This window comes from Astyanax mexicanus, chromosome 20 (assembly GCF_023375975.1).
Source record: "Astyanax mexicanus isolate ESR-SI-001 chromosome 20, AstMex3_surface, whole genome shotgun sequence".
Lineage (NCBI taxonomy): Eukaryota > Metazoa > Chordata > Actinopteri > Characiformes > Acestrorhamphidae > Astyanax > Astyanax mexicanus.
Window position 1 is genome coordinate 4,025,366 of NC_064427.1, and position 17,589 is coordinate 4,042,954.

At 40.0% G+C, this 17,589-nt stretch overlaps 1 protein-coding gene across 2 annotated transcripts in view; it reads left to right on the top strand.

Annotated features, from left to right (window-relative positions):
- Window positions 1-17,589, top strand: part of unc5cb (unc-5 netrin receptor Cb) — a 259,433-nt gene that overhangs the window by 238,902 nt on the left and 2,942 nt on the right. For both annotated transcript variants that reach the window (XM_022680899.2, XM_022680900.2), the window contains 4 exons: window positions 6,231-6,464; window positions 9,692-9,841; window positions 11,224-11,388; window positions 14,801-14,979. In XM_022680899.2, the coding sequence (XP_022536620.2) occupies window positions 6,231-6,464; window positions 9,692-9,841; window positions 11,224-11,388; window positions 14,801-14,979 (728 nt within the window). The remainder of the gene's footprint in view (window positions 1-6,230; window positions 6,465-9,691; window positions 9,842-11,223; window positions 11,389-14,800; window positions 14,980-17,589) is intronic.

Below are 17,589 nucleotides of genomic sequence, written 5' to 3' on the forward strand. Positions count from 1 at the left end.
TGTGTTTAAAGCAGAAATATATTTACAGTTTCTGAAAAATGTGTGCATTGTCTGGCTATAGTTGGCTAAAATGCAGCACACAGGAAGCAGTAAGCACACGTTAAGGCTAGTTTGATTATATTTATACAAGCTTTATGGCACCCAAGCAAGGAAAGGAAAACAAGTGAAATAGTTAACACCCAATAGTGCACAGTGAATACTCAGATAGACCACTTCAGGTGACCCTGTAGCTAAAAAAATTACAACCCAAATCAAAGTTTAGTGGTTTAGTGGTTTGTAATTTGTCCAAGAAAATAAATGTTCTGTACACGCCTTAAAGTGTGGAAGCAAAGATTAGACATATGAGAAAGGCCATCAGCAGCAGGAGTCAGAGAGACTACAGTTGGCTGTGCTCTCTCTGGGTTGATAGATGTCTCTCTCTCTCTCTCTCTCTCTCTCTCCATATCACTCTCATTGTGATGTCGATCAACAATAGCATCTATTAGCTGATGTATCAGAGCTAGGGATCTGGTGCGTTACTACAAGTGCGTTGTGGTGCATCAGCAGCAGGAGTCAGAGAGAGAGACTACAGTTGGCTGTGCTCTCTCTGGGTTGATAGATAGCGCTCTCTCTCTCTGTCTCTCTCTCTCTCTCTCTCTCTCTCTCCATATCACTACCATTGTGATGTCGGTCAAAACAGGCATATGTTAGCTGATGTATCAGAGCTAGGGATCTGGTGCTTTACTACAAGTGCGTTGTGGTGCATCAGCAGCAGGAGTCAGAGAGAGAGACTACAGTTGGCTGTGCTCTCTCTAGGTTGATAGATGTCTCTCTCTCTCTCTCTCTCTCTCTCTCTCTCCATATCACTCTCATTGTGATGTCGATCAACAATAGCATATATTAGCTGATGTATCAGAGCTAGGGATCTGGTGCGTTACTACAAGTGCGTTGTGGTGCATCAGCAGCAGGAGTCAGAGAGAGAGACTACAGTTGGCCATGCTCTCTCTGGGTTGAGAGATGGCGCTCTCTCTCTCTCTCTCTCTCTCTCTCTCTCTCTCTCTCTCTCCATATCACTACCATTGTGATGTCGGTCAAAACAGGCATCTGTTAGCTGATGTATCAGAGCTGGGGATCTGGTGCTTTACTCCATCATCAGCAGCAGGAGTCAGAGAGAGAGACTACAGTTGGCCATGCTCTCTCTGGGTTGATAGATTGCTCTCTCTCTCTCTCTTCATGTCACTCTCATTATGATGTCAGTCAACAATAGCATCTATAAGCTGATGTATCAGAGCTAGGAGAGTTTAAATGAACAGGGATTGGGTAATTGGCTTTTTAAAAATTGGGAGAAAATAGGAAGAAATTTGAAATACATTAAATAAAAAAAAGAAAGAATATATTTTTAGTGGTGCTGGGGACAGTACTGCTGGGGACACAGGAGGACAATGGAGTGGACCTGAGAGAGAGCAGGAGAGAGAGTGGTGCAGAATGAAGGGTGCAGGAGAGGAGAAGAGGAATGGAGGAGACATTGGGGATAGAGTGATTAAGGGCAGAGCTCATACTGTCTCCAGAGAGATATAGAGAGAGAGAGAGTGTGAAAGAAAGAGAGAGAGAGAGAGAGAGAGAGAGAGAGAGAGAGGGAGGTTGTAGAGTGAGTTAGTCTGTGGGGACTGCGGTTCTCGGCCGCTCCAGCGAGCAGCAGATTACTCACTTCACCAACTCCATTCCTCACCTCGTGAGCCCCCACACCACCATAAATCCTCCATACCTTTCCAAACATGCCCGATCCTGCAAAACAGCTCATGATCGCGACTGTTTCCACAATGCTGGAGAGAGGAGCAGTATTTTTTTATGTATAATGCAATGTATTATATAGCATACATAATAATACATAATGCAGAAATATGTGTTAATAAAAAAACTAGTGTACACCATGCACAAGGTGCGTTGTGATGCTTATTCCTATCTTACACCCCCTCAACACAGTCTATTTTCACGCTTTGCACCCACACCATTAAAATAGTGTCTGAGTTTAGGAATAAATCATCACTGATGGACGTGGTGGTTTGGAAGTGAGGTGTGTTCAGGTAAATTTCTGGCCTGTTTCTATTTTGGCGGTGGGAAATACAGGTGCGCCACTGACTGATTTAATGCTGGTTGGAAAACACAGTGGCTCAACATAAACATCTAATCTGGGGAGAGAACTAATGTCAGCTGTGAGCTAGCTAACATTAGCGGCTAGCTAGCTAACATTAGCAGCTAGCTAGCTACATTATTGAGGGAGAACTAAGGTTAGCGGAGAGCTAGCTAAGATTAGTGGCGAGCTAGCTACGTTACGTCTCATATTCCAAATATATGCTGGTTTGCACTGTTAAAAAAGAAACCCCTTGAATGCCAATAAAGAATTGTTTTCAGTACACTGACAACATTTTGGGGTCTTAAATTATATTTATCGAGGTCTTAAAAAGGTCTTAAAAATACTTAAATTTGACTTTTAAAATGGTGCAAGAACCCTAGAATACAGGATTCTTCTGAAGTGTTGTTTTTGGGGTGGGAATAAAACAAACAAAAAGAAAAAAAAAAAAAAAACTAAAATTGAACGCTGATAAAGAGGAAATATGCATCACGTCGTGTCAGTGTGAGCGTGATGAATGCCGATGGAGAGGCCAATAAAACCAAATGTGAGTTTCTGCAGTTCCAACAAAGAAGCATCTATTGATGATATGGCGCGGCTGTCAGGCATGCGGCGAGTAATATCCGCGGGTGACGGGTGGTAAGTAAGTTTCGATGATGTCCGCAGATGAGTTTTTTCTTTTTTTTCCTCTCTCCCTCCTCACTCAAGGCAGAACACATGTGGCTAGTAAATATTGCTTTCTCAGTTTCGCCCCTCGCAAATGAAGCGCTCCGTCAAAACACATATCCCCGGTGAAGGCACATGAGTCATTTTGAAAGATGTTTCTCTGGGCTGAGGCTGTAAATATGAGTCTCTCCCAGGATGCCGAGCGACGACCTGACCGGTTTGAAGTGATGTTTTTCGCGGAGCACTCGTTCCAAGACGCTCCTTGATTTCCTTTCATAAATATTGCTGTCTTTGTATCGTCTGTTTTCCAGCGTTGCTTGAAGCCCATTAGAACGCTCAGCCAAGGCAATGATGAGGAAATAACAGAGCACCGAGACACATTTACAACTGTAGTTTTACATCTGTTTCAAGGTTCAAGGTTTATTTGTCATGTGGAAGATAATCGAAACCTGTCAGAACACACATATGATCGGAGATTTATAGTAGTATAGTATTGTAGTACTAAATACTACATCTACTGGAGTATTATTTTTACTTCATTACTTATGTAATTACATGCTAAAATGCTGTATCTGTATCTACTGGAATAATATTTTTACTTCACTTCTGTACTTACAGTAAGTACTAAAATGCTGTATTTGTATCTACTGAAAAAATATTTTTTTACTTCACTACTGTACTTAAGTACTAAAATACTGTATCTGTATCTACTGGAGTATTTTTACTTCACTACTTAAGTAATTAAGTATTACATACTGTATCTGTATCGACTGGAGTATTATTTGTACTACAATAACTACTGTACTTAAGTACTAAAATACTGTATCTGTATCTACTGCAGTATTTTTGTTTACTTCATTACTTAAGTAATTAAATACTAAAATACAGTATCTGTATCTACTGAAGTATTGTTTTTGCTTCACTACTTAAGTAATTAAATAGTAAAATGCTGTATCTGTATCTACTGGAGTATTATTTTTACTTCACTAACTACTGTAGCTAAATACTAAAATACTGTATCTGTATCTACTGGGGTACTATTTTTTTTTACTTCACCACTGTACTTAGGTACTAAATGTATGTATCTGTATCAACTGGAGTATTATTTTAAGTTCACTACTGTACTTAAGTACTAAAATGTTTTTTTTTTTACTTTCCACTGCTTTCTGTAATAACTACACTAACAACACAGTACTGTACTTTTACTTGTAGTACTTCAATACTGCTGCATTACTAAAGTATGAAAAATTAATACTTTAGAACTTCCACTCAATTCTGCTTCTAATTAAATCATTTTTTGATAGAGCACTTTTACTTTTACTTGAGACTTTCTGTTTTTTTTTTTAGTACTTTATACATGTCTGCTTAGGATGAGGCTAAGGTAATAACTCTACAGCAAGCTTATGTAAACTTACAGCACAAAATTTACTAAATAAAACAGAAAAGAACACTAAATATACAGTCATTTACGGCACTAAATATAATGAACAGATCAGAAAACATATTAAATATACATAAAAATATACATTTTACTAAAACAGGAATATCCTGGGTTTTGTTCAAAAGTTCTCGATTTCTGAAAGGCTGCCATGTTTGCGCTATGATGGATTTTGCCAACCAAAGGGTTTGAGTAAATAAATCAGTTCTGGAAGGCATTAGCCCACTTTTCCTGCACTGTTTTCTCATTATCTCGCTAACGCTCTCCAATCCGCCGCTCCCTCAGGACCCGTTACAGAGGCTAATGACCAGTCATAATACTGCTGTTTAATGGCCAAGCTGACAATAAAGTATTTTAATTCCTTTTCTCTCTCTCATAATGGGATGAAATTAATGACAGTGCGGAGCCGGTGGAAGCGCCAGGATTAGGACTAATAGAGGGGAGAAGAGCCTCAGCTTGAGATCCGAAGCCTCGGATGGGCGTAATGAAAGCGGCGGAGAGAGAGTCTGACATGGGCGCTGTTACAGAGGTCAACCGCGGGGGGTCTGCATGCTGCTGCCTCATGGTCAGACGGTCTCCAGCGCCTCGTATTAATTCATGGCACACAGACGCGCACTGTTAAAGCTGTACTCTCTGGTTAACCCCTTAAACTGATGGCTTATTAGGAGTATTAGTTGTTAGTGTGTAGAACGGCGATTCTGTAAGTGCTGTGAATTATTCAGTAACAGTGACTTGGGCAGGATAAAGCCATAGTGGGCTGTGTGGTGTAGAAACCACTATAACTATAACAAATAACGTCCTATTAAAAGCCAACATAGACTAAAAGACAGTCACTCAAAACTGCAATTTAATAGCTTCCATGAAACACACACACATTGATACATGCAAGCCAAACACGGGGAAGCTAGTTTAGATCTTGAGAAAACATTTTAAACAAATCATTTTTCTTTTTAAAATCTTTCTTTCCACACAAGATGCAGACAAGACCCTAAAACACTTGAGTGAGCATTAAAAAAAGAAAAGCATTTCACTAACAAAGATGTTTTCATTGTGTTCAAACAGCAGATAATAGACCATAATGAACAAGAAAACCACAGCAATTTGCTGCTCAACAGCAACGCTTTCCAGGCTACAGGCTCCTCCATGTTTATTCTGGTTTGACTTCATGCTTTATCCCTTTATCTCTTTTGGATCAAAACCTTTTTTTAAGTCTGTGTAACAGTTTACAGTCCTCTGACCCTCATTGGAACAATTCTTCTTCTTCTTTATGTTATCAGAGTGAAAGGTTTGCTTATCTATCTATCTATCTATCTATCTATCTATCTATCTATCTATCTATCTATCTATCTATCTATCTATCTATCTATCTATCTATCTATCTATCTATCTATCTATCTATCTATCTATCTATCTATCTATCTATCTATCTATCTATCTATCTATCTATCTATCTATCTATCTAAGCAATTTGCTGCTCAACTGCAACACTTTCCAGGCTACAGGCTCCTCCATGTTTAAAAAAAAAACCTTCATTGATGTTCACTCTGGTTTGACTTCATACTTTCTTTATCCAATCTCTTTAGAGTAAAAGCCTTTTTTTGAGTATGTGTTACAGTTTACAGTCCTCTGGCCTTTCATTGGAACAATTCTTCTTTTCTTTATGTTATTATGTTATTTGTATTAAAAAAAAAAAAAAAAAAAAAACTGCTGATGGGAATACGTTTCCAGTTTTTAATGTAGTCAACGCCTGAACATTTGCTTCCCGTGTTATTATAGGTTGTTTATTGTACTGTACAATGTTCTGAATGGCTTATTGTTGAACGTAGCACCGCATTCTGGAGGAGCTGTATTTTCCTCCTCACTCATGTGGGGCTGTGATCAAGCCTGACAATACAGACAATGGCGATTGTGTAGTTATGAAAGCAGAGAATTGAAAAGTGGGCCCACTTACAGTACAGTCATTGGCTTTAATATGCACTGTTTGTTGCTTGTGTGTGTGTGTGTGTGTGTTTGTAGGACGTGGTGGTGGTGGGAGAGGAGAACTTCACCACTCCCTGCTACATTCAGATGGACGAGGAGGCGTGTCACATTTTGACGGAGACTCTGGGCACGTACTGTCTGGTCGGGCAGTCGGTGAGCGCCGCGACCACTAAGAGACTCAAACTGGCCGTCTTCGGCCCCGTCACCTGCACCGCCCTGGAGTACAACATCCGAGTGTACTGCCTGGACGACACCCAGGATGCCCTGAAAGTAAGTCTGATGCACGATCTATATTATGCTCTAAAAATAAAAGTGCATCACGGATTCTTATTGTGTTTAAACAACTTAATAATAAACAAGACTAAACCAGTAATGAGGCTACAGGTTACTCCAGTGTTTAAAATTCATCGAGCCTTTGAACAATACCATAGAAAATGTAATAGAAGTGAAAGAAACTTATAGAACCAAAAGTGGTCCTTTTATGGCTTTACTCAAAGAGACTTTTAACCCTTGTGTGGTGTTCGGGTCTGAGGGACCCGTTTTCATTTTTCATCAAATGATACTAAAAAAATATTTTTTCTAACTCAAACTCATTGGCATTGGCTCATTTTTTGTGAAAAACATATATCAAAACACATTTTCGATAATCACACACTGTACACCCCCCCCTACATATTTATATTACATGCAGTATGTTTTGGCCAAGGGCTAATAAACATTGCTTCATTTGTAAATTTGAAACTAAACAAATTTTCTACTCATATCTTGAGTTTAATTCATTTTCTTTTACATTTTATAAAAAAAAAACTAATAAAAAAAGAGTAGCACTTTTTGAAAGAAATGTAACATAAGAAAAGCATGTGTAAAGCATTTTAATGTAAAATTGCTTAATTTTGCTGAATTAAATACAAGTAACAAAGTAAACGAGTAACAAAAATATGAACACCTCACAAGGGTTAAATAAATAAAATAGACTTTATGTATTATAAGTGAATCTAAATACAGAGAAAGCGCCACAATGCTCTTTTTGTGGGAGCAGTGGATTAATTGTATTGTTATTAATTGCTGATGGTTTAAACCTTTTTTAATATAATACATAACTTTTTCGGTACTTCACAAATCATTCTTCAGCAGTAAATACCTCTATAACTAGGTAATAGTATTGGGCAAAAGTCTTTACACTGCTTCATTAGGAGTAGACAGGGCTAAGCTGATGTTTGATTGGCTGATAATGATCTATTCTGGTCTCAATCTGTGTTACTGTAAGTGGAAGAATACACAGGAATGAAGAAAACACATGATGTCTATTGCAATGAACACAGGTTGTGAAAGGGTTAATGAGTTGCAATAAGTAGAATATAGAGTCTGGAAAAATAAAGAATGGAACAAAAATAGGGTTCTACCCTGTACCAAGTGAGACAATGTGTTAAAAGTTAGTGCAGCAACTTCCAACAGCCAATGAGAGCCCAAGAAACAGGTTTAGGAGACAGATATGGGTAGAGTTATTAGTCATCCATCTTTATTTTCTGTGTGTTTTTCCAGTAAATCAATGCACAGAAATGCACAGTGAACTTGTGTTTTGCACGTTGCATCAGATCTTCTCTCTGTTCATGTTTTTTTTTTTTTTTTTTTTGTTTGTTTGTTTTTTTTTTTATATTGAAATATGTATTTGGATAGCAAATATAGTGGTTGTGTGCTCCTCCTGGTGAAAGATTAGTAGTGTAGAGTGCAAACTAAAACCTGCCTTTTGTTGGGTGTAATTTATACTTTTAGTTTAAACTTTTAAAACTTTTTTCACACTCTTCCACACTGTGATGCAGCTGTGATGTGTGATGAAGTTCATTCTCCCAAATAAAGATCCTTGATGTCCTCTTTGTTTTTGGATTTGCAGTTTCAACTTCAGTAAATTGCGTGTGTGTACATTAGGTCTGCACAATATTGCAATATTTCTGCAATATATGTATAAACAGTAATTTCCACAAGATATTACCAGAAGTCAATGATCCAACAAGTCACATTATTACTAATGAACTGTGTCTGTTGAAGAATGCAGGAAAATATATGAAATTGTGCAGATATAATCTTTCAGTGAACTGATATATCATGTATAGGTTTTATTGTTTGCTCAGAGTCTCTTTTTAGCCGTGTGCAGGAACGATCGCTGTGTGAGAGAAGTGACTTGGCACTGGGCACTGCGAAAACCTCGCGTTTGTGTGTCTTCTGTTCTGTGCTTGTTGCTGCATTTTTTATTTGCGTATATTTTCCATGTATGCGGTGGCGGTTGTTTTTGCACACGTTGCACACGTTGTTTGGGGCTGTGCATCTATACTGTATGGGTACATGCATTCGCTTGTTCGCACTGTAGTGTGTATATGTTTGTGTGTGTGTGTGTGTGGCCCTCCTGCAAGCCGTGTGGGAGAGAGCAGCAGATGAGTGGTAGGAGGCAGCAGGCACACATTCAGTTTCCATGCTGCAGAGAGGAAGAAAGAGCGCATTCATTTGAATAGAATATCCATCAGCCAACTGTTCTCAGACACACAGTGAATCTGTGCTCCGAAACGTGAGCATGCCAGCGCATTTCATTCACGGCCTTTACAGACCATTTTCCTCCCGCTCCGGCTCTGGATCCGGCGTGGCAATGATCTGGAGTCGAACTAAAAATAATAAGGTTAAATAAAACGATAGACTTCTGCACATAAATAAAAAAAAAGGCAGCAGATGGGCTCTGAGTGGTCCAGCGGTTAGTGCTTAGGCACTGCCACTATGATCATGAAGCCTACCATCATCTGCCAGAGCCCTGAGAGAGCACAATTGGACTTGCTCTCTCTCTGGGTGTGTACAGTACAGTAGATGGCGCTCTTCTTTCCCCTCATCACTCCTAAAGGGTGATGTGGATCAGCACAAGGCTGCGTCTGTGAGCTGATGTATTAGAACCATCAGAGTTGCTGCGCTTTCCTCCGAGTGTTAGCGCTGTGATGCTACTCGACTTCACATGTATCGGAAGAGGCATGTGCTAGTCTTCAAACTTCTGGTGTTGGGGCATCACTAGTGATAGGGCAAGTCCAAATGAGTGTATTGGGTAATTGGTCGTGTAGTTATCTGTAAGACAGGAAAGACCTGTTTTTTTTTTGTTTGTTTTTTTTCTCCATCTCTCCTTCCTCTCTTTCTATCTCTATTCCAATCATCCTTCTCTATTTATGTCTTTGTGTTTTTCCACCCCTATCAGTTGTTCTACTCTTTGTTTTTCTTGCTTACTATCTGTCAGTACCTCTCTCTCTCTCTCTCTTACTCTCTCTCTCTTCTCTTTTCTAACAGCAGTAAAGTTTTAGGCAGATTTAGGGTGGATCATATATTTTTTAGAAGGTTCACAATCTGCTGGCTTTTTTTCAATATGAGGAAAAAAAAATATTTTATCTTTTAAAAGTTAGTTTTAAGTTAAACAACCTATTCAACCCGTTCAATGCTAAATCCGATGTGTGTGTGTGTGTGTCCTGTAGGAGGTGCTGCAGATGGAGAAACAGATGGGCGGGAAGCTCCTGGACGAACCAAAGACCCTGAACTTCAAGGACAGCACCCACAACCTGCGGCTGTCCCTGCACGACGTCCCCCACACCCTGTGGAAGAGCAAACTACTGGCCAAGTACCAGGTACTGTCTCCCGGCACTGCAAACACCAGCTAGATACCAGGTCCACCATTATCACCACCACCACCACCACCATCACCGCTGCTGCTACTGCTGCTGCATGTACTCCAGTGTATTTTGTCAGTCTGGTGACAGCCCAAGGCCACAGAAACATCTCGTAACAAATAGCTCCTGACAGGCAGGTCAAAATGGATTTAGTGAAACTGGTTGAATGAGGGCATATCGGCTCGCGCTGTTCTCCTGACTGTCTGCCATATGTGCTGAATAACAGTGTTCTCTCTCTCTCTCTCTCTCTCTCTCTCTTTCTATCCTCCATCATTTTCACCACCTGTATCCCTCTCTTTCTCTCTCCTGCTCTTTCGTTTTTTCTCTGTCCCTCCTTTACTCTGTTTGTCTCTCTCTATGTCCTATGTTTCTGTTTGTAATGAAATACAAATACTTTTTTACTTTATTTAAGTAGAAATGTTGGTTATCTATACTTTACTTGAGTAATTATTTTACTTCCACTCTTTTTTCCATTTTCTCACAATTATCTGAACTTTCTACTCCTTACATTTTAAAAATAGCCTTGTTACTCCTATTTCATTTAAGCTTGTTTTTATTAAGAAAAGTAATTAAATAAAAGCCCTATCCAGATAAATCTCTCCATCCAGATTTCACTGTCTCTCTCCCTTTCTCCCTCTCTCTTTGTCACTCCCTGTCTATTTCCGCTTATTACTTTCTTTTTCTCTCTATCTATCTTTCTTTTGCACTCTCACTCTCTCCCTTTTCCTCCCTCCATCCCTATATTTTTACTGTCTTTCTCCCTATACCTTCCTGTTTTTCTCCATATGTATTCGTTCTCTTCTCTCTCTCCCAATCATCCTTCTCTTTTTATGTCTTTGTACTTCTCTACTCTTACGAGTTGGTCTCATTTTTCTTTTTCTTACTTACTGTCAATACCTCTCTCTTTCTCTCTCTCTCTCTCTCTCTCTCTCTCTCTCTCTCTCCTTCTCCATATCTCTGTTTCTCTTCTCTTTTCTAAGGCCAAAATAAGACATGTTTTTGAAGAATTCTTATAATCTGTATCAATATGGGGACACAATTGTGTTTGTGATTTTATCTTTCAAAAAAAAAGTTTTATTTTCTAAGAATTGCATAAAGTTAAACTCTCTCTCTCTCTCTCTCTCTCTCTCTCTCTCACTTTCTCTCTTTTCTCATTTCTAATAGGCCAAAAGTAGAACATATTTTTTTATAAAGAAGAAGCATAATCTGCAAGCTTTTTTTATTATTATGAAGACATAATGGGGTTATGATTTTATCTTTAAAAAAATAAGTTTTATTTTATAAGAATTGCGTGAGGTTAAACTCCCTCTCTCTCTCTCTCTCTCTCTCTCTCTCTGCAGGAGCTGTCGTTCCAGCACGTGTGGAGCGGTTCTCAGAGGAACCTGCACTGCACCTTTACTCTGGAGCGCTTCAGTGCCGGCACACTGGAGCTGGGCTGTAAGCTGTGCGTGCGCCAGGTGGAGGGCGAGGGTCAGATTTTCCAGCTCAACACGACCCTGTCTGAGGTCAGAACATACTGAAACACACATCACACCGCAGATACACTCCAGCAGTTTGCTAGAGCCAGACCTAGACCTTCCAGCCTGGTCTGCTGAGGTCAGATAACTGTAGAGAATATGTTCAATAAAGAATAAAAAGTCACAGGTAACTTTTTGTAAGCTATAGAAAGTGAAGCTTCCTCACAGCTAGCGAAGGACACTCTTATTGTTTGTTTTTTGTTTGTTTAAAAAAAGATGAGCAGTAGTACAGGATTAAAACACAAATACAGCTCTGGAACAAAAAAAGACCACTTAAAAATGATGAGTTTCTTTGATTTTACCAAATTGTAAACCTCTGGAATATAATCAAGAGGAAGATGGATGATCACAAGCCATCAAACCACCAAACTGAACTGCTTGAATTTTTGCACCAGGAGTAAAGCAGCATAAAGTTATCAAAAGCAGTGTGTAAGACTGGTGGAGGAGAACATTGCAAGATGCATGAAAAAAAAAAACACTGTGATTAAAAACCAGGGTTATTCTACCGAATATTAATTTCTGAACTCTTAACACTTTAGCAAAATCAGAAAAGCACCACGGTTCTTATAAACCCGAACAAAACTGGTTCAAGAAGCAGTGTTCTCTTGGTGGAAAAGCACTAACAGAATATGTCCTAAAGACATCATTTTATTAGGAAGGCGAGTGGTAAAATAAATGAATGTTAAGACAGGTTATAAAGACCTTCAGACTGCTTTCTTACTTCCAGTTTTAATACAGATTGTGTTACAGGGGGCCCTGGGACATTAAACAGTCTAAAATTAAATTGACTGAGATTATTTTTCATATTTCCATCCCCAGAGTTTTGAATATATATAACAGAGTAATACTTCTGATGCATTTAAACACAGTTCATTTGCCTGTTAAAAAAAAAGAAAAAGTGTTGTCCATTTAACCACACGCTTAACGCTTAGAATGTGAAATATTGCCAAGATTACATCTTTGTTGAGGCGACCTCATTTCCTGTGGTGTGAATTGGAATCTATGTGCAAATTCAAGGACAGTTGGAGGACTGAGAAGCGCGGCTTTCTGTTCAGTTTCAGTTAAAACAAAATAAATAAGAACGAGCACGAGCTTATAGTCTTGAATCAGATTAAATAAAATGTATTTATAAAGAGCTTTTTACAAATGATGTCGACAGAGTGCAGCTTTACAGAAGTCTGGTAGCAAGAGAAAGAATGAAACAACACACAAAACATTAAACCTGAACATGAAACCTGCTGCAGTGATCAAACTTAAGCAACAGTGATGGAAATAAATAAATAAATAATAATAAAAAAATTATATATATATATATATATATATACGTATATATATATATATATATATATACGTATATATATATATATATATATATATACGTATATATATATATATATATATATATACGTATATATACGTATATATATATATATATATATATATATATATATATATATATATATATATATATATATATACAGTTTTACTCAAAATATTGCAATGCACACAACATTATGGGTGACATACCAGAGTTCAAAAGAGGACAAATTGTTGGTGCACGTCTTGCTGGTGCATCTGTGACCAAGACAGCAAGTCTTTGTGATGCATCAAGAGCCACGGTATCCAGGGTAACGTCAGCATACCACCAAGAAGGACCAACCACATCCAACAGGATTAACTGTGGACGCTGTAAGAAGAAGCTAGCTGTCTGAAAGGGATGTTCGAGTGCTAACCCGGATTGTATCCAAAAAACATAAAACCACGGCTGATCAAATCACGGCAGAATTCAATGTGCACCTCAACTCTCCTGTTTCCACCAGAACTGTCCGCCACCACAATCAATTATTGTGCTCTAAAACCAGGTGTTTCAGTTTCATTGTCCAACGCCTGTATAAATAATATGTTATTATGAATCTGTTATTGATCAGAATGATTCAATTGAATGATTCACTGAACCAAGAGGAGACTTTCTGCATTTCCGTTATCCGATACGCTGAGGTGAACACTCAGACATTAGGCAGAGCTGTCTTTTGGTAGGTGGCTCTGCAAAAAAGACAAAAAAAATAAATAAAAAATCTGAAAAGGATTGAGCAGACTGTGCGGGGTCCGCAGGGAGCCGGACAGGGAGAGTAAACAGTGCTCCGAAATCTGTGAGCTACCAGCTCTCAGGACTTCATGACAATTAGTGCCTGGTGGCTCATTTCAGGATCTCCAGGGAGCGTGTCATGATGGCGAGGAGACAAAGAGAGACGAGACGGAACGAGAGAGATAGTGTGACAGAGAATGAGAGAGAAAGGGATTAAGAAAGAGAGAGAGAGAGAGAGAGAGAGAGAGAGAGCAGACGGCTCGCCGTCACGAGCAGTTGGGAGCAGGAAAAGATGGAGGAGAGAAGGTCAGCGGCGAGACGCAGCCGAAACATGAAATCCTCTTCATATCGAGTCTCAGAACGGCGTCCCGGCTCCCTCATCACTCTGACACTCTGTTCTCTTAGTCAGCTTCCTTTGTGAGCTGATGTCAGCAGGAGACTGCAGGCTGATTAGCCCTCCCCTGCGTTCTGTGAGTTCTGATAATAAAAAAAAGTCTGTGAATTCAGACTCGCTTAAAGCAGAGGCTCATCACAGGCAGCTAAACGCTGCTGTTTAACCCCTGACACCACTCAGAAATGCAGAAACTCCCCGGAACAGAGACAGTGTGCTCGGGATGGGGTCGGGATGGAGATTACTGAGGAAGTAATGCTGACGTCCGGGACAGGTGTATGAGTTTATGAGAGTATGAGCTGGTTTAGGCACAGTTAAGATAAAGAACATATACAACCTGCAGACCTGCTGCTCAACAGGTGCTAAACAGCTCTGATACTTTCTGTTTCTAAATCAGTTTCTCTGATTTTGTTATATATAGGTTTATATTTGAGTAAAATGAACACTACGGACAACATTTCTCCCAAATTCCAAATAAAAATATTTTCATTTATTTGCAGAAAATAAGAAATGGCTGAAAAAGCAAAAAAAGATACAGAGCTTTCAGACCTTTTCATATTCATAAAGTTTTATGAGTTCAGAAATCAATATTTGGTGGAATAACCCTGGTTTTTAATCACAGTTTTCATACATCTTGTCATCATGTTCTCCTCCACCAGTCTTACACACTGCTTTTGGATCACTTTATGCTACTCACTCCTGGTGCAAAATTCATCATCCATCATCAGTGATCATCCATCTTCCTCTTGATTATAGGTTAGAGTTTTTTTTAATTTGGTAAAATCTAAGGTGTTGTATGTCAGTACATTACAATTTTTTTTAAGCAGTAAAATAAAATTATGAGGAGTGATTACGTTATACATTTTTAGTACAAAAATTATTTGATGTTAACCCTCGCCACCACTCTCTGTCGCCCTCTACAGGACTCCCAGTGCATCGACACCTCCCTGCTGGACCCGGCCAGCAACATCACCACCCTGGTGGGGCCCAATGCTTTCCGCATCCCTCTGTCCATCCGGCAGAAGCTGTGCAGCAGCCTGGACGCCCCTCAGACTCGGGGAAACGACTGGAGAATGTTGGCGCATAAACTTAACCTGGACAGGTGAGCTTAAAGAATTGTCCCTTTTCTAACTGTTCACCTCTGTGTTCTGCACTTTTCTCTTTGCTCGCTAGGACTCATTTTGATTGGTTAGAGGTGAGCACTGAGGGATCAGAGAATCTAGCACAGTTCACTGATTCCACTTCCTTACTGTAACAGACCTATTAAAACTGCAGATTAACAGGTGAGTTAAATTATGTCAGGTTCACACTACACGATTTTGGCCCAGTTTTTCAGTCGCTGACAGTTTTTCGTTGATCACTGACAAAAACTCTGCTTGTAAGGAAATCAGGGATCACTCAGCGCTCTCTCAGTTACATAGTGAGAACTACTGAAAGTTGCTCATTGACCTGTCACCAACTGATCACCAACCAGTCACAGACGCCCAGCAAATATTCAGCATGTTTAATATCTGACTCAGTCGGCGACTAGGAGTCAGGAGCCAATGGGATCACAGAAAGAGAGAACCACCAAAACACGAAACACATCAGAACTGCTTATGGAGAGTCTGACCACCCTACAATTCCCCTTTTATATCAGTAAATGACTGTTAAACTCTAGAGGGAGCCCATGAGTGAGTCCTCTTTCAATGGGATGAATGAAACTAAACGCTAAAAATAATAATGAACTATGTGTTCTGAGTATTTCTTTAATTTTAGAAAGTAGAATAATATATATATTTTTTTTACTAAAGAAGCAAAAAAAGCGTGCCTGTATATTTCAGTTTATCTACAGAAAACAGCTTTTACACTGTAAAGTGCTTTACACTAACATTACTTGCTACTGTGAGCTGATTGGTTGGTGAGCTGATGCTAAAAATACAGGTAGAACATGTTTAAAATGCTTACAACTGGAGTTCAAAATGATAAAAATGATGTCTGCGGTACTGAAACATTTGATATAGTTCTGTGTTGAGGACATATTTCAGTATAAGAGGATGAGACAGTTATAATTTCTATTTTTGCTCACTGCAAGTGCATATTCTCCTCTATAGAGATTATCTGGTATGGCATCGCTAGTTCGCTAGTCTGTTCTCATAACAATTAATGTTTCTGGAGAGCTGTGAGGTGAGTCTGTGAGGTGAGTCTGTGATTTCCCACAGCGAGAAATCGTTTAATTTGTGACCGCATGTCGTCGATCAGTCATGTAGTGTGAACAGCCCAACCACTGAGGGGCTCGCGATTACAGCACAACCAGTTGTGGAGTGTGAACAGAACAAGGACTGACGACTCAAACAGTTGAGGAGTGTGAACCTGGATTTAGGTGTTTTTAAGCAGAAAAGACACAGAACAGGAAGGTGCAGGAATCCATCAGGACTGGAGATGCCCACCTACCCTTGCTCATGGCTACGGCTTGTCCTGGATCCTGTAAGCAAAAGCCTCAAACTCCTCCATCCTTCTGGAGAAGCTGATGCTGAATTTATAGCAGGCGGTTGGAGGCTTCACCTGGTCTTGGTCTGGCTTTGGATGTCCTGAAGATGCAACAGGGCTCCTCCAGGAGAGAGAAAGCTCTGGAAAGCATGGTGGAGGATGAGGAGGTTGGGGAAGGTTGGGGTTGGATGGTTGGAGGCTGCAGCAGCGGTGGAAGAGGCTGGGTCCCGCTAGCGCAGATCAGCTCCCTCATTTTTGCTCCCGCTTCTCAGTGTTTGACAGCTTGTGTGAGAAGTGCAAACTGTGTTTTCAGTTATTGAGTTCACATCTCAGCGGGGGACGCCTTATCTGCTGCAGCAGCAGGAGCCTGGGCCAGCGGTGGGGGGGGGGGGGGGGGAGGGGGGGGTACATGTGTGTAGCGTGTGTGCGGAGCGTGCAGTGGTGGTGGTGGTGTTGGGGGGGGTTGTTACGGATCGCTCCCCCCTATCTGCCACAGCCTCCCCCTGCTCCTCAATCTTCTCCCCACTCCCTCACTCGCTTCTCTCCGCTCTCCTTCTCTCTCATCTAATGGTGGAACGATTGTGCCAGTATCAAAATGGAGGAGCGGGTGATGAAACAGCGTCCAATTATAGTAGTGAAGAAGAGTTGCTCCAAAATCAGGGCGTGTCAGTGCGATTTTATTAGAGATAGAAAGATCAATCATTTATGTATTGGGACGTGATGGTTTTCAGTCAAAATATGCAATCAGCAGTTCCTCATTCAACCTCTAGATGGAACTACCCGACTCTCTCTAGTGCATGCGTGTACAGTATAGTATGTCTAGAATGTGTAAGACTAACATGTCTTGTGGAGGAAAGATTTTAAAGACTTTTGACACCAGCACTCATTCCAGTACAGTGAGTAGCTATTATTACAACACTGCACAGCTAACAAACTGAGGGGGGTGTTGCCCACCCAAATTTTATTTTTTTAGCCCCCTCAAGTGCAATTCAAGCAACTACTATTTTTTTTATTATCTCATTTTGCTGTTTCCTTGCTAATTTCTGATTGGCTCTTTGAAACATATAAAAGCGGCAGACTGTTTGGAGAAGTTCATTCACAGAGGTTGTGGTTCAGTACGACAGGTCCTGTCAGTGTGAATATATGAGGCTATATTAGGGATCTATAAGGGCTGAATTAAACACGTTTTCCTGTTTAAACTTTTAGACTTCCACAAGGTAGCATTTGCTAAACTGTGGTGATT